The 24,438-nt window shown below is 44.0% G+C and overlaps 1 protein-coding gene across 1 annotated transcript in view; it reads left to right on the forward strand.

The window, feature by feature from the left end:
* Window positions 1-24,438, forward strand: part of MAP2K1 (mitogen-activated protein kinase kinase 1) — a 79,433-nt gene that overhangs the window by 34,946 nt on the left and 20,049 nt on the right. Inside the window, exons 3-5 of the mRNA XM_027123397.1 lie at window positions 1,253-1,399; window positions 9,127-9,204; window positions 9,781-9,832. Of these exons, the coding sequence (XP_026979198.1) occupies window positions 1,253-1,399; window positions 9,127-9,204; window positions 9,781-9,832 (277 nt within the window). The remainder of the gene's footprint in view (window positions 1-1,252; window positions 1,400-9,126; window positions 9,205-9,780; window positions 9,833-24,438) is intronic.

The raw sequence follows: 24,438 nt of genomic DNA on the forward strand, positions 1-24,438 counted from the left end.
AAAAAGACTGAATCAAGCTTGCCTTGGTGAACAGGTAATTGGATTACCTTTTAGAAGACCTGGGGGCCTGGAGACAAGGGTGGAAAGAAGACTGACTTTTCATTCAGTACCCTTTTGTGCTGTTTGAATTTTGAACTCATGTTATCTATTAGATTATAGATAAACACACTCATGATGTGTTAGGGTATTTATCCTGCTGCCCAGACTGGAAAATAACAGCAAGTGACCATTTGTTAGTTTTCTGTGTGCTCTGGAAAGAAATCTGAGATGCTCGTTTGCCATTTATCAAGAGCAGAAGCTGCTATCATTTACCCAGCCCCAGGGACACAGAAAAAACACTGATTTCATGTTGTTTCTCCGAGTTCCACCCCTGCCAGTAGTTCCCCTTCATCTCCCTGCAGTATGACATCTTGGCTCCCCAACATGGCATGCGGTCTTTGAGCTGGACTTCCCTTCCTGGTGTTACCCTGGGTCCTCCTCTTTCTGGACAGCGAGGTTGGACTCTTGCGTGTTTCACAGCACACCATGTTCATTTCTGTCCACATATTTTTGCTCATGCTACTCCTTCCATCTTTTCAAACACTGCCCATCTCTAAGGCCCACCTCCTGTCTAGCCTTCACTAGCTGCTCCCACCCGCGCTGGTAACCACTGCTTCCATGTCCTCTGACACTCATTGTCCGTGGCTCTTTTTAGAAGCTCAGCCTTATCTGGTAACCATTTCATGTATCTGTCACCTGTCTCCCCAGCTGAAACAAGGGACAACATTGGGGGTGGGGTGGCGGGGAACATAAGGTGGCCCCTAAGGCCTTGGCTAAATCTCAACCACATCAGACCCCTAAGTCAAGGGTAAATCTCTAGGGCAGCTTAGATTGGCAGACCCAGTTCCTCATACCTTTCTGGTCCTACAACCCTTGAGTATCAACCAAGTCCTTAAGGCCACTTTCCCTATATCTCGCAGTTTCACAGGTCCTTTTGTTCTTGGGAGGGGTGAGCCCCCTCTTCCTCAGTCTTGGCTCCCAGGAGTAGAGGCACAGCTGGTCACTTCTCCAGTGCCAACACCTGCCTTGGTATGTTGGCACTCAGTGCTCTGGTTGGGCAGAAACTTGTTTGTTAAAACTTGCCTGTTTCCTCTCTTCCTACCTTTAAGAGTTTAAGCATTTAAGAAAGCTCCTATCCATCCATCCATCCACCCATCCACCATCCATCCATATATTTTTAAAGCTTCTCTTCCTTCTACCCTTCTTTTCCCAGCTAATTCACCTGGAGATCAAACCTGCAATCCGGAACCAGATCATACGGGAGCTGCAGGTTCTACATGAGTGCAACTCCCCTTACATTGTGGGCTTCTACGGTGCATTCTACAGTGATGGCGAGATCAGTATCTGCATGGAGCACATGGTATGTGGCAACCTGTCAGCCTCTGAAGCAGCGGCCTGGGAAGTGGGTGGCTCTGGTCTAATCTTTGGTCTGAGATGTGACCGGCTGCTTCCTTGTTCCTCCCTGGATCCAGATCACTGTCTTGGGCATGTGGGAAGCCTGGCTGTAGAAGTTGGAATAGCCAAGAAGATGACAGGCCTCCTTCCTAGGTCCCTGTCTCTTCAAAGAGAGGTGGCAGCAATCAGGTGTCCCTGGTGGTTGTACCAAGAGCACATCTCCCAGTTTTCTTGACCCCAAGATTTTGATGTGGGTAAAATCTGGTTAATATAGTTTAAATCCATTTATTACATGCCATGCTGTGGGCTAGGTACATGTTCTGGGGTTATGAAGATAAGTGAAACAGTCCCTGTTTTCAGAGAGTTTATAACCGGCTTTAAGAGCAGGGTTAGCAAAACTATTACTGATAAGCTAGTATTTATTGGGTGTATATCATATCAAGCACTACCCTAAGCAAATTAATATTTTATTACATTTTTATAACACCTTATTGAGTTGGGTACATTATCTACATTTTAAAAATGAGGAAACTGAGGCTCAGAGAAATGCAATAACTTACCCAAGGTCATACTCAATTCCATAAGTGGAATTGGTAGAATTTAAACCAGTGTCTGACCACAGTGTACTTTGTTGAATCTACCGGATAGTGACTGGGGCTCTGTTTCCATCCTCGATGGCCAGAATTTCAAAGAGAGAGGCTCGCTTCATGGTTGCTAATGCTTTTTTGTCCCCAGTAGGCAGCATGGCACAGGGGACTTTGGAATCTGAGATGTTTATTCATATCTCCCTTCTCCACAAAAATCCAAGTGGACACCTTGTCTTGTTTGCCATTGTGTCTCCAAAGCCACAGCAGGTGCTCAGTAATTATTTGTTTGCAGATTGTCACCTTCTTGTCATGACCTTGGGCAAGTTTCTTTATCTTCCTGATTCTCAGTTTCCTCATCTATAAAATGGCCATTATTATACCTGCCTCGTTGTAGTGAGGATTGATTAAAATAAGAGTTGTAAGTCTTCCAGCACACTGTGTGACTCAGAGCATGCCTTCTGCAAACTTTAGCTTTTGCTTTATTGTCACTGGGGCTGACAGTTCAGAGACAAGGGCTGACATGATTGAGTCTACATGGTTCGTGGTTGCTCTGCTTTCAGTCCAGCCTAGTGTCCCTCAGCAACTTTCCACTTCTTTCGTGACTCTCTAGACCTGCCCTCACCTCTGGAATGAGAGCCCCAGGGCCTGGTCTTAATGAACTCCAGGAGAACCCTCCTGAGAGGTTTGTCCCTTGCTGGTGCCCCCATTATTTTGAACATCTCTCCGTTTCAATGATCAAGAAGTACCATACACAGTGTTGCAGTCATGTGCTGACTCTTGTGGCGCCGTATGGAACGTAGGTTCTGAAACTGTCTTCTGTGCGTCTGAAGGTCACCGAGAAAGCTCTCGTTCCTTCTTGCTTCAAGGAGAGTGAAGCAGTCTCTGTGGGAAGCATGTGAATGTTTCTGGCTTGGTCCTAGCCCGGGCCTGGGGTGCTGATTATTTTCCACTTGGGTTTTAACCTCCCTTTGGTGGGGCGGGGGGAGGGGCCTGCTCCTTATCCTTTGGGTTTCTTGTGCTCTTCGTGCTGATGATGGTTGGTTTTCCAGCTTTAGCCCAAGAGTTGGATGAAGATGTGTAAATGGCACTGGAGATCCTTGAAAACTAGAAGGGGAAGAGGGTGGAGGTGATGGTGGTCAACCAGTGATAAAACAAGAGAGGCCAGAGTAGCCTTTTTTCCTCTTGGGTCTTGCCAAAATAACAGAAGATGGGTGGTGGCATGGCTGGACATAATAGTAACTAGCTTTTCCATCTTCTACCACTTGTTGGGTCCTTTCCATGTTATGTGACTTCTTAATCACATCAGCCCTGTCATATGACATGGAATGACCCCCACCCCCACCCCAAGCTGGTAGATGGAGAGAACAAGGGCCTTGAGAGGTTTAGTAATTAGTCTAAGTTATATAACTTATAACTTAGTAAGTGTCAGAGCTGAGCTCTAACCAGTGTCTCTAACCAGGTCTGCTTTCTTTAAATTTCATAGTCTCTCCATGACATAATGTAAGTCGTATACTCTCTCAAGATTTTCTCATTTCTGCAGAGAAATGTTTGGACCGGATGTTCTCTAGGGACCCCTCCCCATGCTAACATTCTGTGTTTCTATGGTTTTTGGCACTTGTAGCCAGTCACTTGATTACATTAGTTAATCAACATGGGTTCAGCTTCACAAACACTTATTTTAGTGCCTATTAGGGCAAAGTGCCACACGAGCTGCCGAGGGGATGGAACCATTGAGAGCAGCGTCTCTGCCCCCGGAGCTGTTCACAGGCCGCATGGCTGTGTTCTAGGGCCTTCTCAAGTGAGGAGTATCAGTGTGGACGTGAGGGCTTCTGAGCACAAGGTATGCGTCACCTCATACCTGCTGTCTTCTGAACCATCAGAAATTCTTTCTTAAGTAACCTCCAAGTTCTGCTCCTCTCCCTTTAATAGAGGAACCAGGAGGCTGTCTGTAGGTTTGAGCATGGTTGAACTCCAGGGTGCTTGCTTCAGAGGTTAAGATCAGGCCCTAAACGTTGATAGTCAGTGCCCTATTCATTTATTTAGATCCTGCTGGAACCTCTTTTATTGGCCTTATGTGGCCTCTTGCCATGTGGAGTTCAGTCTTTCTGTCTGTGTTAAATTGACCTGTGTTGAGGCTTCCTCATTCTGGAATCCTTTCTTTTCTTTTTTTTTTTTTTTTTTGCGGTACGCGGGCCTCTCACTGTTGCGTTGCGGAGCACAGGCTCCAGACGCGCAGGCTCAGCGGCCATGGCTCACGGGCCCAGCCGCTCCGCGGCATGTGGGATCTTCCCGGACCGGGGCATGAACCCGTGTCCCCTGCATTGGCAGGCAGACTCTCAACCACTGCGCCACCAGGGAAGCCCTGGAATCCTTTCTTCACTCTGTATTCATAGACCTTGATCACAACCTCATGCACAACCTCGTGCTCCTTGCCCTTGTCCAGCCTTTCTCTCCTGGAGGAGGAGATGACACAGGATGTCACAACGGTTGGTTTCCCATTCTCTTGGTCCATTTCTAGTACCTGCAGGTCAGTTGTTTTCCCCCATGGATTTGGCTCTCTGGGGATATTGAGATCCTGCCACGTAAGTCCCTGAAGCAGAAGATATCTCTGGAATTACCCTGGGAGGCCTGAGTGTGGAAAACTGACTGTCGGAGACTGGGAGGGTCAAAACCTTTCTGAGGGCCAAGCAGAGTGTAGGGCACCTATTAGGTGATATGTGTTGAATGACTGGATAAAGGAAGTAGGATGGGAGAGTGCATGGTCAGAGCTCAAGAGAGAGTTAGGGCTCAAGAGAGAGTTAGGGCCTTCTGTTCCTGGGTATACACAGGCTCAGAGGGCAGCTGGAACTGTCTGCTAACCCTAGTGGAGAGGCTCAGAGTTGCCAGGGACGGGACCCTGTAAGGAAGCAGTTGTGGCCTGAAGTTCAAGTAGCCATGCTCCAGAGTAGCTTTCTACTCTAGGCTGGGCCCTCTCACCCCTCCTTGGTCCCTGAGCAAGCCCTCCTGCAGGAGAACTCCTGCGCTGGCTGCTTGTGATAGGAAATTCTCTGACCACTGGCTGCCACTTCTCTTTAGGGATTTCTGCTTTGTCTCAGCTTCCACATTTCAAAGGTGTTGTCATATAGAGCTCTGTTCATTAGCCATATCCCAGCTTCTAAGATTCTTTGGTTCTCTCCGTGTCACAGTCTTTGCATGATATTCCTTGTCATTGGCATTTTCCCCCAGCATTTTACTATGAAAAATTTCAAAAGTACAGAAAGTTGAAGGAATTGTGTAATGTACACTCTAAAGCCACCACCTAGATTCTACCGTTAACATTTTGCCATATTTGCTTTACCACGTACTGTCTACTTACGCACTGCTCAGATTGTTTTGTGGATGCAGTTTAAAGTAAATTTGTCATCAACGTGTATGGAGCCACATCTTCTTAATGCACCTGGCTAGGGGCTGACCTTTTCTAGACATAAGCTGTGTTTGCACTGCCCAGTCTGAGTTTTGAGACCCAAGGGGTACATGGTTGCTGCCTGATCAGAACAGGAACGTTCTTGTCTTTGGGGAAGTAGATTCCTACTCAGGTGGTAGCTGAGCAACCAGAGAACTGGGGACTCAGGGTTGATGTTTCTTATGCAGGAGTAAAAGCTTTTGAGCTCTTTCTTTCCATAAAGCATTTGTCTCTTCTGTAGAAACCTTCACAGAAGCACCACTGACTTAGTTAATAATTGGCTTCTAAAAATAAGCACAGTTTCAGCAGCTTTAGTCAGCGAAGGCAGGTCCTTGGCAACAGTGCAGTGGAATCGAAAGGTTGTGAGGTGAGTCACAGGCAACACTGGCTGATCCTGATGTGGTTCATGCTTCTTAAATCCTGCTAATCCCGTTGTTCACTCTGTAACTCTGCTTGTAGCACAGAGGAGGTTAAAGGGTGGAGAGCCAGCGTTTCCTCCTTTTTGACAGAAATGTTTACCACAACCCCCAGGGAAAGTGTAAACCAAGACAGTTAGCTGGGCCGCCCTGTCCTGGCTGTGGAACCTGAGAACCACAGGCTAACTCTTCTGGCTCGTTTGCATCTGATTTGGACAGAATTGCTCTGTTACCTAGTTTTAAGTGTATAGTCCTCCCTGATAATTAGGCAAAGTCGTTCAAACAAAGAGTCTGAAACCACATTCAACTGAAAGCAAAACAGAAATGGCTGGAAACTTTCTGCACTGGAGTCCCTGTTCCTGTCAGTAAGGGAAATTGAGAGGCGCTGTGGCATTTCTAGGAGCCTGCTGACTTGGGTGTGGTTACCTGGGCTGTGGCGCTGTCCTGATTTGGCCAACAGGGGCCTGTGTCATTGTGGAGGCAGCCAGGCTCAAAGGATGACTCAAACCCCAGCCTGGCTCACCGCCTGGGTTAGGGCTCTTCCAAGGGCTCTTGGAAAATGTGTGTTTACAGAGGAGTTCTCTTTGACTCTAGAATTATAATTCCATGCTCATACCCGTGTGGAGATTATGGCCCATTTGAATTTTAGGTTGAAGTTTGAAATCCTCTCCTGTGCTCCTTGGTTGTCTGACCCACCATTAGGTAGTTGTGCTAGGGGGTTTATTATGATGAGAAGTTTAACGTATTCAGGGGTGTTAGTGTGCATTTGAGTATACACCTGTACTGTTTTCTTTTTCTATCAGCATCCATGATCCAGAGTTGATCTGTGATAGAAAGTCATTGGTCCAAACTATCCTTTTTATAAGCATAGAACTTTTAAGTTGATAATCTATTTTTAGCATTGTTTTAGGTAACATTTCCTGAGAGCTCTGTATCCCTGAACGAGTCTTACCTATTTTCTCACCTCCTTTAGGTAGTGTTGTAGCTACCTAATGATGCCTTTGTACAAAATGGGCGCTCAGTAAGTATCTGTTAATTGATTTATAGATTTAATTCTCCACTTTCATAAATGAGGTCAGTAATTTTAAAAGGTAAGACATTTATTTATTGTAGAAAATGTATAAGCCATAGAAAAGCACAAAGAAGAAACTATCGCACAACAAAAACCCCTGATAATCTTACTATCTAGACTGGAACATTTTGGTAACATTTTTGACATTCTGGTTTTGTGTGAGTATATGCACACTTTTTTATTTTTATAAAAATGGGATTATTCTCTGTCCTTCTTTTCTTTATTATGTTATGCATTGTTCTGTGACCTTACATTGCATGGCTGCATCTTAAAGGCTGGGTGGTTTTGGAGGCAGGATGTCAGTGGGAACACCTCTCTGCCTCTCCTACCCAGATCTTGCCCACCTCCAAGGCTCAGCTTCCGTGTGTCACTCTTGTCGTGAGCCCTTCCCTTGGCCGCTTTGTCCAGGAATCGCTTCCTCCTCTGGGCACCTGTAGCAGTGTGTGTTCTCTTCATTCAACTGTTTGTTCCCTGCCTTGTTCAGAGGAGGATTTAAGGTGCCTTGCCTCTTTATGAATATGTTCTGTCTCCCCAGGCAGAGGGTATTTTTTCCTGTACTTATAGTTTTTCCCATTCCTAGTCCCTCATGTATCCCTCTGCCTTACACAGAGGTGATTAAGAGATGATAGTTGACGATGGTAGCTGCCCAGTGTAGACAGTGTACTCAGAAAATCAATCTGAGTTTGTAGGAATTATCTCTACTTCTAGGGTAATTTTATATTGTGACTGATAATTGGCTACACCCGAAGCCATAGCAGCAGGAACATATTTCTGTCTCAACACGTGAGGGTTCCTTGAGTGAGCATTTTTTCAAGATCTCAGGTTAAAATGTAGCCTCCACGGATGGGAAGGCCCTTGTATGCGAGCCCTACAGAAGCCAGCTTCACTCCACATGTGTATCCCCTCTTGCGTACTCCCTTTCCACCGCCTCTGCCCTGGGTCCTGCTCACGTCATCTCCGCCTGATCAGCTGCTTGCTAATTGCCCTGTCTCTTTCTCTCAGCTGCTATGGTTTGGGTACCTTTCCTTCTGTCTCCGTAAAGTCAGGTCTTAGTTCCTTGGTGGGGCTCCATGATCTGGCCACAGATGGCCATTTCCAGCCTGATCCATCCCTGCATTTCTTCATATGCCTACAGTGAATGAACCGCATGTCATCCCAAGAGTACTAAGCAATTTAATGCGTCTCTGCTTTTGATCTTGTTGAGATGCCCTGTTCTTGGGAATTCCCTGGCACTCCAGTGGTTAGGAGCGTGCTTCCGCTCTGTTCTGTTGTCCCCTTGCCCCTCTCCTTTTCCAGGTATGGAAATCATGCTCATTCTTTGAGTAAGATTTCAGCTCAAATGCTATCTTCTAAGTGAAGGCAGAATTCTCCCTTCTTCTGTGTGTGTGTGTAGCACTTTTACTATACATTTATTCTGTTTTGTTATATTTTATTAAGTCGTATATTTCTCCTACTAGTTTGTAAATTTATTGAGGACAAGAGCTAGGTCTTTTTTGTATCTTTATTCCCCATAGAACCTAACACAGTGCATGGCATTTTGTAGGATTTGTCGAATGAATGATTGCTTTCTATGACATTTTGCTTTGGATTTTATTAAATATAATTTGTTAGGATAATGCCAAATGCAAGTTGTGACTTACACAATGGTGACAAACTGGCAAACATTTATTGAGCACTTACTATGGGCTAGACATTGTTCTAAGGGCTTTGTATATATATGAGCTTGTTTAATACTTATAATAGCCCTATGAATATCATAATAGCCTTATAATTATTATCATCCACATTTTACAAGTGGAGTAACTTGTTCAATGTCCACTAGATAGAAAGAGTTGGGATGCAAATTTAGACTGTTTGCCACTAGAGCCTGCACTCCTAACTGCTACTCTGTTCTGTCAGTTCAGTAGAATTAGTAATTTGACCATTGAATTAGTAATTTTTGACCACTAAATTAGTAATTTATTTAATGATTATTCATAGGATTTGAGTTATTAGTTGTTTGGCAGCTCCCACAATGTTTTGCACTCATGTCTTACTTGATATCTGGAACAAACTGAAGGGTGCCCTTACAGGAAGATTTTGTCATGTGTGAGATTTACTTTCCTGCTGAAGTTTAACACTTGAAAGAATAGTTAGAAACATTGTCACTAAATGGGCTGGTATTCTTGTTTTTAGGATGGGGGTTCCTTGGATCAAGTCCTGAAGAAAGCTGGAAGAATTCCTGAACAAATTTTAGGAAAAGTTAGCATTGCTGTGAGTATATTGAGAAGTCTTTCTTCCAGGTTCCCTCACTGATAAGTTGAGTTGGTAGGAAAGGGACAAGGAGGAAGGTAGGAAGTCAACAAAGGGAAGGTTTGTAAGAAATGTTAGGTTTTTCACCAGAATTTTCTCTATCTAGATTCTAGATACAATCTCTCCCCCACCCCCCGCTCTTTCTCGCTAAAACTAGCAAAGTAGATTTCTGTATTTCTGTCTTCAAAAATAGGACAGGGTATCCAGAAGAATTCCCGTTTGTGGCATCAGAAAGCCTCTTTTTTAGATTGCAGATTTGGAAATAAATGAATTCAAGCAAAGTGGTTTTTTTTTTTACAGTTGTCTAAACTTGCAATAATCAATTTTGCTTAAAACTCATACTCTATATACCATGTAAAAAGATGGTTTCTTGATAAGACAGGTTAAAAAATCAAAAGAGAGAAGAAAAATAAGGGAAGAAGGCAAATTTGTGATGTTAGATGAAATATTTCCTAGATCATTTTAAAATAGAAAGGTTGAGTATTTTCTAAACACCACTATTTCAGTTTCCATCTTTTTACATTTCCTTTCCCCTAGGTAATAAAAGGCCTGACATACCTGAGGGAGAAGCACAAGATTATGCACAGAGGTAAGAATTTATTTGCTAGTTGTTACGTTTTGGATTTTTGCTGAAGTCTAAAAGTTGTTGCAGCCTCTTCTGTGTTTTGTTTTGGTATAAAGGCCATTTGCTAGTATTTTTGATTTTTACTACCACTCTTTGACTATTTAGTTTGATATCTGGAGCAGCAAGAACCATCCTCTTTTTAGTATGTGGTATACCTCTTACCCGAGGCTGTGACAGACCTAGTCACCCAGTATGCACAGACCAGATGCCCAGCTAGAACTTAGTTACCTAACCCCCAGTGTCCCTGGCTGCCCACTGGACTAGACTGTGCGTAGGCCCAAAGCCATGACTAACTGGTTATGAGTTTGACTCTAAAAGAAACTCTGGGTTCTTTTAATAAAGGTACACATACACTTATCATATAACCATACCACTCTTAGATATTTATTCAAGATAAATGAAAACATATGTCCATACAGACTCGTATACACATGCTTAAAGCAGCTATATTCATAGTAGAAATAACTAAAATGTTCTTCAACAGGCAAAGAGATAAACAAATTACAATATATCCATACAAGAGAGTATTATTCAGCAATAAAAATAACAGGCTGTTGACACATGTAGTTTTGATGAATATCAAAAACACTTCTGCTGGATGAAAGAAGCCTGACCCAAAACAGTACAAACTGTTTCTATGTATATAAAATTATAGAGAAAACAACACAGATCTATAGGGACAGAAAGTAGATCAGTGGTTACCTGAGGGTTTAGGGAGAGATTAACATCAATGAGGCATGACGGAATTTTCTGGGGTGATGAAATGTTATATCTAGATTGTGGTGGTAGATACGTGGGTATATGCGTTTATCGAAAGTCAAACTTTCCGCTAAAGTGGTTGCATTTTACAGTATATAAGTTATACCTCAATAAAGTTTATTTTTTAAAAAAAGATGAAGAAGCCAAAGGAAAGACAGATGGAAAAACACAGTGCTCTCGGCCATGTCCCTTTAGCTACAGTGTGCTAATAGTGACAGGTCTAGGGAGGGATGGTGGAGGAAGAGAGGAGTGGACTGGTGAAATTGACTGGCCAGCTTATGAGCCACTATATATTAGGTAATACATTCTAAATTTTAGAATAGGTATTTTTTTAATTAAATTTTTAAACTTGTAAAATATACATAACATAAAATTTATCATTTTAACCATTTAAAAATGTACAGTTCAAGTAAAATTTAAAAAAAAGAAATAAAATATACAGTTCAGTGGCATTAAGTACATTCACATTGTTATGCAACCACAACCACCATCAGTATTCTTAAGATGTCAGTTTTGCTTTATTTGATCTATAGATTCAAAGCCATCCCACTGAAAATCCCAATAGCCTTTGTAGAGTTGACAAATTTTGTCTAAAGTTTATAGGGAAATGCAAAGAACCTAGAATAGACCAAACAACTTTAAAAAGGAAAAACGAAGTTGGGGGACTTAGACTACCTGACTTCAAGGTTTATTAGAAAGCTACAGTAATCAATAGAGTGTTGCATTGGTGTGAAGCTAAGCATAATAGATCAAATAGAACATAATGAAGAGTTCAGAAACAGACACATACATAAAGAGTCAATTGAGTTTTGGCAAAGATTCCAAAGTAGTTCAATAGGGGAAGAAGAATCTATTCAACAAATGATGCTGAACAGTTGGATATCCATATGCACAAAAATGAACCTCTACCATTACCTCACTCTGTATACAAAAATTAACTCTCAGTGGATCAACTTCTTAAACTTCTAAAAGAAAACATAGGAGACTATCTTTGTGACTGTGTTTTAGCAAAGAGTTTTAAAATGGGACATAAAAAGCACAAACTATAGGACTTCCCTGGTGGCGCAGTGGTTAAGAATCCGCCTGCCAGTGCAGGGGACACGGGTTCGAGCCCTGGTCCTGGAAGGTCCCACATGCTGGGGAGCAACTAAGCCCGTGCGCCACAACTACTGAGCCTGCGCTCTGGAGCCGGTGCTCCGCAACAAGAGAAGCCACCGCAATGAAGAGTAGCCCCCACTCGCCGCAACTAGAGAAAGCCCGCCTGCAGCAACAAAGACCCAATGCAGCCAAAAATAAATAAAAATAAAATAAATTAATTTTAAAAAAAAACCAATGAAGTTTTTAAAAAAAGCACAAACTATAAAGGAAAAACCAATAAACTGAGCTTCATCTAAATCAATAACATTTGCTTTTCCAAAGACACTGTGACAAAAATGAAAAGGCAAGCCATGGACTAAGAGAAAATATAGGCAAAACATATATCCATCAAAGGACTTTATCTAGAATATATAAAGACCTCTGACAACCTAATAATAAAAAGATAAACAATGCAATTTTTAAAAAATGGGTAAAAATATATATGCTGTCTACAAGAGACCTACTTCAGACCAAGGGACCATACAGACAGAAAGTGAGGGGATGGAAAAAGATATTCCATGCAAATGGAAATCAAAAGAAACCTGGAGAACAGTATGGAGGTTCCTTAAAAAACTAAAAATAGAATTACCATATGACCCAGCAATCCCACTACTGGGCATACACCCTGAGAAAACCATAATTCAAAAAGATACATGCACCCCAATGTTCACTGCAGCACTATTTACAATAGCCAGGTCATGGAAGCAACCTCAATGTCCATCGACAGAGGAATGGATAAAGAAGATGTGGTACATATGTATAATGGAATATTACTCAGCCATAAAAAGGAACAAAATTGGGTCATTTGTAGAGATGTGGATGGATCTAGAGACTGTCATACAGAGTGAAGTAAGTCAGAAAGAGAAAAACAAATATTGTATATTAACGCATATATGTGGAACCTAGAAAAATGGTACAGATGAACTAGTTTGCAGGGCAGAAATAGAGACACAGATGTAGAGACACAGAAATAGAGACACCAAGGGGGGAAAGTGGCGGGGGTGGTGGTGGTGTGATGAATTGGGAGATTGGGATTGACATGTATACACTAATAAAATAGATAACAAATAAGAGCCTGCTGTATAAAAAATAAATAAAATTCAAAAAGAAAAAGACAAGAAATAACAAATGTTGGAGAGGATGTTGAGAAAAGGGAACCCTTGTGAAGTGTTGGTGGGAATGGAAATTGGTGTAGTCACTATAGAAAAGAATATAGCATTTCCTCAGAAAATTAAGAGTGGAACTACCATATGGCCCAGCAATCCCACTTCTGGTATTGGGGTATATCCCACTTCTGAAGAAAAGGAAAACACTAATTTGAAAAGATATATGCACCCCTATGCTCACGGCAGTACTATTTACAATAGCCAAGATAGGGAAACAGCCCATTGTCCAATGACAGATGACTGGATAAAGAAACTGTGATACAGATACACAATGGAATATTATTCAGCCAAATAAAAAATGAAATCTTGCCATGTGATAACATGAAAGGACCTTGAGGGCATTATGCTAAGTGAAATAACTCAGACAGAGAAAGACAAATACTGCATGATCTCCCTTACATGTGGAATCTTTTTCTTTTTTGCATTACACGGGCCTCTCACCTGTTGCGGCCTCTCCCGTTGCGGAGCACAGGCTCCGGACGCGCAGGCCCAGCGGCCATGGCTCATGGGCCCAGCCGCTCCGCGGCATGTGGGATCTCCCCGGACCGCGGCACGAACCTGTGTCCCCTGCGTCGGCAGGCTGACTCTCAACCACTGCGCCACTAGGGAAGCCCCATGTGGAATCTTTTAAAAAAGAAAAATCCCAGCTCATAGAACAGACTGGCGGATGCCAGAGGCAGGAGGTGTTTGGGGTGAAATGCCTGAAGGTGAAAAGGTACAAACTTTCAGCTATAAATAAGTCATGAGATGTCAGAAACAGCATGCTGACCATAGATAATAATACTATATCGAATACGTTAAAGTTGGTAAGAGGGTCGACCTTAAAAATTCTCATGAAAGAAAAAAAGAATTTACTTATATGTGGTGACAGATCTCATTTAGACTTATTGTGGTGATTATTTCACAATATATACAAATAACGAATCCTTATGTTGCACAGCTCAAACTACCATAATGTTATATGTCAACAATAGCTGAAGAAAAAATAAACTATGATATCCGTGGAAAAATAAAGTATCAGAACTAGTTGTGACTTCTGAAAAAAAACGGGTAAAAGATTTGAACAGACACTTTACTAAAAAAGATATGCGAATGGCAAATAAGCACATGAGAAGATATTCAACATCATTAGGGAAATGTAAGTTAAAGCCGCAATGAGTTACTGCTACACACCCACTAGAATGTCTGTAGAGAGTAACTCTGTTATTGAGGACATGGAACCACAGGAACTCTCAGTCCCTGCTGATAGGAATGTGAAACGGTGCAGTTGTGCCGGAAAACAGCTTATCAGTTTCATAAAATGTTAAGCATGTATCTATGATACATTCAACCATCTCACTCCTAGGATTTTCCCTAAAGAAAAGAAGAAAGCATAGGTCCAATCAGGCCCTTGTACCTGAATGTTCATAGTAGTTTTATTTGTAATCGCCGAAAACTAGACACAACCCAAATGTCCATCAACAGTTGAATGCATAAACAAATTGTGGTATATCCATACAATAGTATACTGCTTAGCAATAAAAAGAATAAACCGTTGATAACTTGCAGCAGTATGGATGGATCTTAAAAGAGTGATGCTGCATGAAAGAGACAAAGAGCTGTGTCAAATACTGTGTGAATATTTACATAATTCTAGAAATTGCAGACTAATCTGTAATGACAAAATACAAATCAGTGGTTGCCTGGAGAATGAAGGAAGGGGAGGAAGGGAAGAATTACAAAGGAGCATGAGGAAACTTTGGGGGGTGATAGATATGTTTATAATCTTGATTGTGGGCATGGTCATATATGTACTCATCAAGTGATACACTTTAAGTATATGGAGTTTATTGTATGAAAATTATACACCAATAAAGCTGTAAAAAAGCAAGAAGCAAAAAAAAAAGAGAAGTCAAGTTGTTGAAAATCAGTGATGAAGAGAGATTCTTAAACACAGCCAGGGAAAGGGACAGTCACTTTGGAAAACAGTTTGGTAGTTTCTTTTAAAATTAAACCATACAACCCACCAACTCCATTTCTCAGTATTGACCTAAGAAAAATGAAAACATTTATCCGCACGAAGAGTTGTGCACAAATGTCATGAGCATCTTTATTCATGATAGCCCCAAACTAGAAACAACCAAAATATTTCACCAGGTGAGCAAGTAAACAAATTTTAATATATTCAAACAGCGGAATACAGCTCAACAATAAAAATGAACAAATTGTTGATACACACAACTTGGACAAATCTCAAAAACATTACGCTGAGTGAAAGAAGCCTTATAGAAAATAGTCCACACTGCATGATTCTACTAGAACTGTCAGATTTAATCCACAGTAACACAGTAATAAAGTAGATCAGTGGTTGCCTGGGGATCTGAGGGGCTGGAGTGAGGGTAAACTTCAAAGCGGCATGACAGAACACTCTGGAGTAATCAAAATATTAAATTTTGATTTGGTGGTGGGTTCACAGGTGTATACGTTTTTTCAAAATGCATCGAACTATACACTTAAAATGCAAAACTGTAGAAAACCTTCTGCTTTCTAACTGCACTGGCTACATTTTGTCTTCTTTCCACTGACAATTAAGAAAGTGTCAGTAGGAGGTATGGTATGGCTTGAGGCGGGGAGCAGTTTTCCAGCAGTTTATGGACCTTAATCTGTGTTTTTTTAAAGACCTCTGTGTTTTATGTTAGAATATTTTAGTGTGTCAATTTCTAGGAAATAGGAGTAGCTGAGAGGAGAGGAGGAATCAACATTTCTTGAGCGTGGGGCTGTGTTCTGGGGCTGCGAATAATATGTGTAATCTCACTTAGAGGGACCCATGAGGTCAGTGTTGTAGAAGGATCTGGTGGAGTAAAGGTGTTCCATTCCATTCCATCTATAAAATGAAATCCTCTTGCCTGCTCCTAGGTTGCTGTGAGGATTAATGAAATTACATATGGAAAGCATCTGGCAAGGTGTTTTGCATATAGAAGGGCCTAACAAATGCTAATTGCCCTTCTTATTCCTTTCTATAAATTGTGAGGAAACTGAGATCCAGTGAGATTGAATTCCTTTTTTGAGCTGCACCTTTGCTCCTATTATTGCCTTTCCTGGCAATGCTGATTTTCTAATCCCCACCCCACCCCCTCACACTCATAACTTTGTTAGACTAAGTCTGCTCATCCTTTTTTTTTTTAATATATCAATATATCATGTCTATGTTTTTTTTATTGAAGTATAGTTGATTTACAATGTTGTGTTAATTTCTGCTACACAACAAAGTGATTCAGTTATACGTATATATGCATTCTTTTTTTTCATATTCTTTTCCATTATGGTTTATCACAGGCTATTGAATGTAGTTCCCTGTGCTATACAGTAGGACTTTGTTGTTTATCCATTCTATATGCTAATCCTTTTTTAAGTATTATGGCACGGAGGCTTGGGAGTCAGCCAGTTAAAGTTGAAATCCTAACTCCCTTACAGATAGGGTGTATAAACTCTCTGAGTTATTTATTCATCTGTAAAATGAGGATAATTCATGCCAAAGAGCGATAATTGCAAATTATATACTTATATAGTCGTGAAAATTAGTCAGAGTCGTTAATGAATGATAGCTACTTGTAATAATGTTACTGTTTAGCTCAAACATCTCTTCTTACAAGAAGCTTTCCCGTGAACCAGCCCCTTCCCTCAGTGGATTAAGTGTTCTGCCTCTGTATTCCTTTGACACAGTGTCCATCCCTTTCTTGTAAAAAATAATGATCATTGTTTACTGAGGACCTGTTACGTGCCAAGTGCTGTATTAGGTGCTTTATGCAACTTCTCACTTATTATTCCAAACAACCTTCTGAAATAGGTGTTTTTCCTGTTTTATAGATGTAGAAACCAAAGCTCAGAGAGTTTATATGTCTCTCTCGCTAGTCTGTGAATTTCTTCAAATCAGGAAACACATCGAATTCATCTTTGTATCCCTAGTCCCCAACATGATAGCAGACTAGCTCCTTCTGAAAGGTCTGTTAAATGGGTGGGTGTGTGACTGACTTGTGCCAGAACACACAGGAATCAACAGTGAAGCTGGGCTAAGAACCCATGTCTTCTGCTTTTAACCCAGTCATGAATCTAGTCCTGGTTTTTTCTCTACCATGTGCCTAGTATGTGCCATGCTCTGCGTTGCTGTTGGAGGGCTCACTTTATTTTCGTTGCAAAGAGAGGAAGGTTTCAGCTCATTCCTGGAATAACCAGCTTGCTTTCCCCTTCCGCCTGGTGCTGCTGCTCCCACTCTCCCAGGAATTTCTTTTCTGGCTCCACCAGTTATTGCTGTTTGGCATGCAGAGCTGCTTTGTGAGCCAGACGGGTCTCTGGACAGATGTCTTGGTGGCGGGTTCACTCCCTGCCCAGCCGAGAAGGGGGAGTTGCTAGAAGGACTTCGGCTCCAGTGAGCAGTGTGTGTGCAGGCAGCCCTGGCCTGGCCGCTCAGCTTTCCAGCCTCCTGCTGTTTGTGGTTCTTCTCCAGAAAGAATCCTGAAAGAATTCACTGGAAGGCCTGGCCTGGAAATGGTACTCTTACACAACTCGATTCCTTAGCCAGAAGCACAATGAGTGAACGATTCCTGGAAGCTGAGTTAGGGTGAGAATGAGAGAGAGAGACTCTCTGCCTCTGTCTTTAGGCTTTCTCACTGCCAGTAAGTTCCTCCTCTGCTCTAAATATATTCTTTCCTGATGAAATTTAAACTCCGTTTCTTCTCATTCTGTCCTTGAGGAAAAAAGGGGAAGAATAAAGAGGCTTTTTCTCTGCCTCATGTTTTTTAAAATTCTTTACTTGTTGATACTGACTTGGTGGGGATAGCTCAGTGATTATTTCAGTTAGTTTTTGCTGTGTAATAAACCACACCAACACTTAGTAGTTTTAAAACAACAACAGCTTATTACCTTGTACAGGTCTGTGGGATGGCAGGGCCTTCTTCCCCATGTTTTCAGTCATCCTCTGGGAGGCTAAACCCTTGGCTTCTTCCCATGACGGTCTTAGGGTTTCAGTAGCAAGTATTGGTAACCCCAATACTCAAGCACCATTTAAGCATGTGCTCGTGTCAGGTTTTTTTGTAATGTCTTATTGGCTAAAGCAAGTCACGTGGCCAAGCCAAGATTCAGAAAGTAGAGGGATGCACTTTATCTCTTGTTGGGAGGAGCTACAAAATATTGTGGCCAGTTTTTTCACTCTGTCACAGTGATAGAAGTTCAGGGGTCTAATGCTGACTGTGCTACTTACTGTGTAACCTTGGGCAAGTAATTTAACTTCTCCAAACCTCAGAAAAGTGGAGAAAATAGAGCCTACTTAAAGGTTGTGAGGATTGAGATAATGCCTGCAAAGCACTTAGAATAGTGCTTGACACATGGTAGACACTTAATGTATGTTAGCTGCTGCTTAGCAGATGAATCAGTAGGTTTTTATGATTGCCAACAACAGAAACCAGCCTAACTTGGTTTAGGCTTCTCAAAACATATTCACTGGAAGGAGCCTGGAAAAGTATAGAGAAGCCTTTGAAAAGCTGAACCCCCAGAATGTGTTGGGATAGGGACCAGGGAGGGCTGCTCTGGTTTGGGTGGCTGGGTCACTCAGGCAGAAAAGCAGCTGCCCGAGTCCACGGCTCCCGCAGGGATGCTGCTGCTGGGCCAGCGGGCCCTTCTTTGCCTCACTGGGTGGGGGCTGCAGGCTGAGTCACCTCCCACAGGGGGCCACTGTGACTGCCCCTAAGCATACGCTCCCACGACAGTCATGCAAGTATCAAGCGACCATCCCTTCCTACTGAGTGTGGGTACGGGTTGGCACATCCGTGGGCAAAGGTGACAGGATTTTAAATTATTAGGTTGAAAGTGATGTCTAGGTGTGCCCTGTTCTAAGTAAAACTAATGTACAAAAGTAACTTTTAGCACAAGTTGCCCTAGGGGCACTTGTTTGCTTTTTCAAAACATTCACTAGAGGATTTTTCAAATCCAATTTCTCACAGACTCTTCAAGAAGGCAAGCAAATTATATCAGTTTGATTCAAACTTTTTTTTTTAGGGGGTGGGAATATGTCAGTGATACAAAATTAGGCATACCTGCACTTACAGATTACTTTTTAAGTGAGAGGAAGTACAATAATGGTATTTGTGGGGTGAACAACTGTTTTCAGGTACCGTTTAGGTCCTGTTTTTCCAGCTAGGTCGTAGCCTCTTGAAAGTTTTTCAGTTTCCTTTCTCCGACCAGGTGAGCGTGTCCTGGTGCTAGTGAGCTGCACTGCTCTGAGTGTGCCTGTGGCTGCCTTTCCTATGTTTCTGATGTGTCCATGCTGTATGGGAACCCGGAGATCAGGAGGTTCTCACTCTGGTTCCTGAAGTGCTTGGTCTCTGCCATCGCGGAACAGGACTTCTTGGGCAGGACAAGTAGAGGCAGTATTCCCCGTGTCTGAAGTTGTGGCCAGCTATTCTGGATTTCATCCACGGTGAAGCGGTCCACCGTGATCTGCCTTGGTGTCGTGCGGACATTGTATTCTGTTTCCTCCGGGTGTACGAAGGGCGCAGCCATCTGTGCGGCTCAGCCTGGTGTGCGTGGCTTATGGGCTGTTGGTCGGGAGGTGGGGATTAGATCTGTGGTCCCTCTGGGAGTGTACGTTTTCTCTGAAATCTCTGGGTGACATTCTGGTGGATAGTCGTGGGTAGGTACACACACACGTTCCTCTGTGTTTACTTGCCCTTCTCGTAGACGTTTCCCCCATCAAAGAAAAGTTAATTCGTATTGTAAAATATTCATTGAACACCTACCAAGTGCAAGGTACTGGGTGAATCACTGCAGAGGGCATAAAGATGGCTCATAAATGACTTGTGTCCTCTGGGGGCTTAGAGTCTAACAGGGGAAAAGAGACATATCTGTAAGTGATTCTAATGCGTGGTGGAGCGCAGCCAGTGTCATTGTTCTGTGCATGAGTCACCGTGCTGCCAACTGTCAAATAGAATCTGATGTGATATAATTAGTCAGGATTCTTTGGCTGTGTCAGGCACCTAACTCAAGATTACTTAATCAAAAGAGGGAGTGCATTGGCTTGAGTTACCAGGAGGTCCAAAGGCAGGGATGAATATGGGGTTGAAATGATAGCCTCAGGACTCTGATCACCTCTTGGCTTTACTCCTCCTTACGTGGGCTTCCTTTTCAGTCAGATTCTCTCCACTGGGGGCAGCACGGACCTCACTAGCCCGATACTTCTAGTCCTTAGTGCTCCGTATCCCAGAGAAAGCTCCGCCCAGCCTCCTCAGCATCTAGGTCAGCGCTTGAATCACTCGTTGGCTCTGCTTGGAGACCCTGCCCGGTCCTGGACCATTTGTTGTGTCCAGGGGACTAGAGTAGTGTGGTGGGCCATCCTGAGTTACGAAACCACCTCTGGGGCAGGATTGATGGGGTCCCTTCATTGGCACCCTAGCAGGAACACTCGCTATTGTGGAGGAGCATATCCCAAATGAAAAAGAGGAGTTCTATAACTAGACGATGGGAGGAACAGATTCTGAAAGCAAGCAAATTACGGTGAAAAAAGTTGTCCCACTATAGATAATATTAAGCATTGGGTCAGAAAGATAGAAAACTGCTAACACAGGATCAAAACAATAATTAAGCATTAAAGGCAGGGGTGGGCAAAATGGGCAGCGCACAGCCTGCTGGCTATTTTTGTATGGCCTGCAAGCTAAGATTTGTTTTTCAGAATTTTGTGACACATGATAATTGTGTGAAATTCAAATTTCGGTGTCCATCAAGACGTTTTATTGGAACACAGCCAGGCTTATTTTAAGTGTTGTCTGTGGCTGCTTTTGTGCTGTAATGGCAGAGTTGAATAGTTGCTTGTGAAAGAGATTGTGTGGCCCTCAAAGCCTTAAAATATTTGCTCTCTGGTCCTTTTACAGAAGAAGCTTCCTGACCACTGAGTTAAGGGGAAGAAGAATCCCCCAACTGAGAAAGCTTTAGAATTTAAGCACAAAAGTCAGCTGTGAGTTGATTAACTTGAGGTGCTTCATGAAAACGGTGTATGACATGGGTAGGAGAGAGGGTATTTCCCCGATCCTGGAGCTCTGAGAGGGCTTAGCTCCAAAGGTTTCTGTGTAGTCTTTCCACTTACTGTGGCAGGAGGTCAGAGGTCTAGTTCAACCAAAGCTGACCTAAGTAGTTAGGCTATGAGTTAAGGTGTGTATGGGGGGGCTCAGATGCAGCTGTGCTTCATGCCGTGTAAAGCAGTGATTTGCATTGCCAGCCCACCATGCTTCTGTCATTATCAAGATCTTGTTTTGGGACTTCCCTCGTGCTCCAGTGGGTAAGACGCCATGCTCCCAATGCAGGGGGCCTGGGTTTGATCCCTGGTCAGGGAACTAGATCCCGCATGCATGCTGCAACTAACAGTTTGCATTGCCGCAACTAACAGTCCTCATGCCCCAACTAAGAAGCCTGCATGTTGCAACTAAGAAGTCCACGTGCCACAATTAAGAGTCCACGTGCCGCAACTAAAAAAGATTCCCTCGTGCCGCAATTGAAAGATCCCAGGTGCCGCAACTAAGACTCGGTGCAGCCAAAATAAATAAACAAACAAACAAAAAATCTTGTTTTGATTAAGACCCTGAAGAAGCATTACGTGATTTAGATCAATGCAGAGTTCATACAACTTAGCTGGTGAATAATTTCTGCCTTGGAGTTGCTGGCAGATGAAGAGCAGTAAATGCTGAGAACAGTGTTAAATTAAGTCTCAGCTTATTTTTCTCTAACTTCTGTCAGATGAAGCAGTGTGTAATCTCCCTGATCTTTATGCCCAGCACTGAATTAGTGGCCTGGGCTGCAGTGTACCGAGAAAGCTGGCCTGAGGGGACGCCCAGCCAGACTGTGATTGGAGCAAGCTGCGATGGTTCTCTGCAGAGCTAGAGTCGTTTGTACCTTGGGGCCTTCTGGCTCCGAGGACCCTCCAAAAGAGTTCCTAATTGCCCGGGATGAAGAGTTTTGTGAAAACAGGGAGCTCTCAGGTCAGGATGAGATTTAAGCCCTCCGCAGAGACTATGAGAGTGTTTTTGGATCCTAGGCCTGGGGACAGCTGGGAGTCTCCAAGGCACTTCGAGGGACCCCAGCAACAGCCTCCAGAGGAACAGGGTCCTCACAACAGTCAGGATTTCAACCTCTAAAGTCTTCTTCTCCCTTCATTCAGACTTGCCATTGGTGCCGATAGGCAAGATTTGAAGTGGCCCAAGTTTGTTTTTGTTTTGTTGTTTTACAAGCTGTTGGTGGCAGATGCGCATGTAATGAGTTTCTGAGTGGCTGCTTCAGTGACCCTTGCAAGGCACTGTCCTCCCTGCCAGAGCTTTCCTGGCGTCCTGCCAGCCAGGCTTCTCTGAGGAGAGTCAGGGTGGCCCCTGAGGCTGTGCACGGGGCTCTGTCCTGAGCACAGTCCCTGCCCGTGTGTGGCAGGGGAGTGTCATCTGAGCCTCAACCCATAGGTTGCCCGTGGTGTCCAGCGGGTGGCCTTGGCTACACGTCTGCTTCCTTTGCCCGCCACTCTCATCCCCCAGCCATGTGGTGACAGCCTCAAGGGGGCAGTGAATTTACAGGGAGAACAGATTTGTTTGGACTCTGTCTAGACTGCCCCACCTTACAGATGGAGAGAAACAGAGAGTGGCTGATTGATAGCTGGAATCCAGTATGTGGTCTCTGGTTAGAAATGTGAGTCATGGGACTTCCCTGGTGGCGCAGTGGTTGAGAGTCCGCCTGCCGATGCAGGGGACACGGGTTCGTGCCCTGGTCCGGGAAGATCCCACATGCCGCGGAGCGGCTGGGCCCGTGAGCCATGGCCGCTGAGCCTGCGCTTCCAGAGCCTGTGCTCCGCAACGGGAGAGGCCACAACAGTGAGAGGCCCGCGTACTGCAAAAAAAAAAAAAAAATGTGAGTCATGTTCTCTAGAATTACCTCAGTGCTAGACCCACAGCAATGGATTATGCCTCCAGACAAGTTTGTTTCTTAGCATCTCAAGTGAGGCAGATGGGACGCTGGAGGAGGGAAAGCGCTTCCTCAGATCCCTTTCGGGAAGCATCGTGGAGGAGGTGGTATTTGGGCTGAGCTCTGAAGCATAGGGAGAAGTTACGCAAGTGACAGTGTCAGTGAAAGGAATTCCAGGTAGAGGGAAACACATGAGTCATGATGACACACAGGCAGGGAAACATAGATATATGTCCTTGCAGGAAATAGCAGGTCGTTTGGGGTGTTTAGAACAAAGGATTCCTGGTGGTAATTGGTGGGAGTTAAGTGAGAATTAGTTGAAGCGATTGAGGAGGGTCTTCCCCGCCATGCGCAGGGACTGGATTTTAGCCTGGACAGTGGGGAGCTGAGGGGAACTTCTGCACAGGGAAGGGAGGCGGGAGGCAAGCTGTCCTTGGAGGGGGAAGCCTCTGGCTGCTGCAGCTAAGGTGAGGCGAGAGGGGAGAGAGGTCAGTTAGGTGGCTATTGACATGGTTCCGGAAGAAAGAACGTGGGTCTGAGTCAGGGTTAGTCACCGAGTGGAGGGTGAAGAGGACACAGGTTGGGAGAGATTATCCTGCAAAGCCCCTGAGAGCAGAGGCCAGGTGCTGGTATGGACGGATGGGGAAGGCAAGGGAAGGAAGCCACAAGGTTTGCCCCGTGGCCCTCCCCAAGGTGGGTGGTGGAAGGGACCCAAAGCCTAAGGCTGTGCCTCTTCGCTCTAGGAAAGACCTGCTACCCTAGGCTGAGAGGTGATCCCGGCAGAGCTGTGTCCTGTTCCTTCTCACATCACAAAGCCTCATTTCTAAGGGAAACTCGGGGCTGGGGGTACTGCCACTCTCCCCAGTTACAGATAACTTCCTGAGGAGGACTGTGGGCCCAGGAGAGCCGGTTTGACTTGGAAGTCTGGTGACCTGGTGACCAAAGAAGGGGCAGATTTTGTTAACCACTGCCCTAGCAAGGCGGAGCCCAGCTCACCATGCCCAACGCTACAGAGTGACAACAGAGTCTATTGGAGCGTCTCAGCTTGAGGGTGGGAACCAGCATTAGGCTTAACGGCACCGAGTAATTAGAAACAAACATGGTGGGATTTGCTTTTTCCATTTGGAAACAACATGTTTCAAAATTTATTGTTGGAGGTGCCTGCTGCCTTGTGAAGTGTGTGCGGTGCTGTCATTGGCTGGTAGTGGCAGGCAGTGAGTCCTCAGAAAGCTGCTACCCGCCAAGTGGCCTCAGAGCCACTACTTCCCTTTCCCTTTAGCGTCCTGGCTGCGGACAGAACCTCATGGAAGGTTCCCTCAGGCTCGGCCATTGGCTCCCTGAGTGATCCTGTCAGAGTCCCTCATCACTTCTGAGCCTTACCTTCATTCATTTAGTGGTAATCTTGCTTCCTTCTCCATCTCCTGGAACTGTCCTCAGGACCAGATGAAGAGGAAACTCGTGGACCATGTGTGTGTAACAGAGTCAAGTTTGTGGCATTTAAAAGCACATTGAGGGGCTTCCCTGGTGGCGCAGTGGTTGAGAGTC

This window comes from Aethalodelphis obliquidens, unplaced genomic scaffold, assembly GCF_003676395.1.
Source record: "Aethalodelphis obliquidens isolate GAN/ISIS:26980383/991018 unplaced genomic scaffold, ASM367639v1 scaffold26, whole genome shotgun sequence".
In the NCBI taxonomy this organism is placed as follows: Eukaryota; Metazoa; Chordata; class Mammalia; order Artiodactyla; family Delphinidae; genus Aethalodelphis; species Aethalodelphis obliquidens.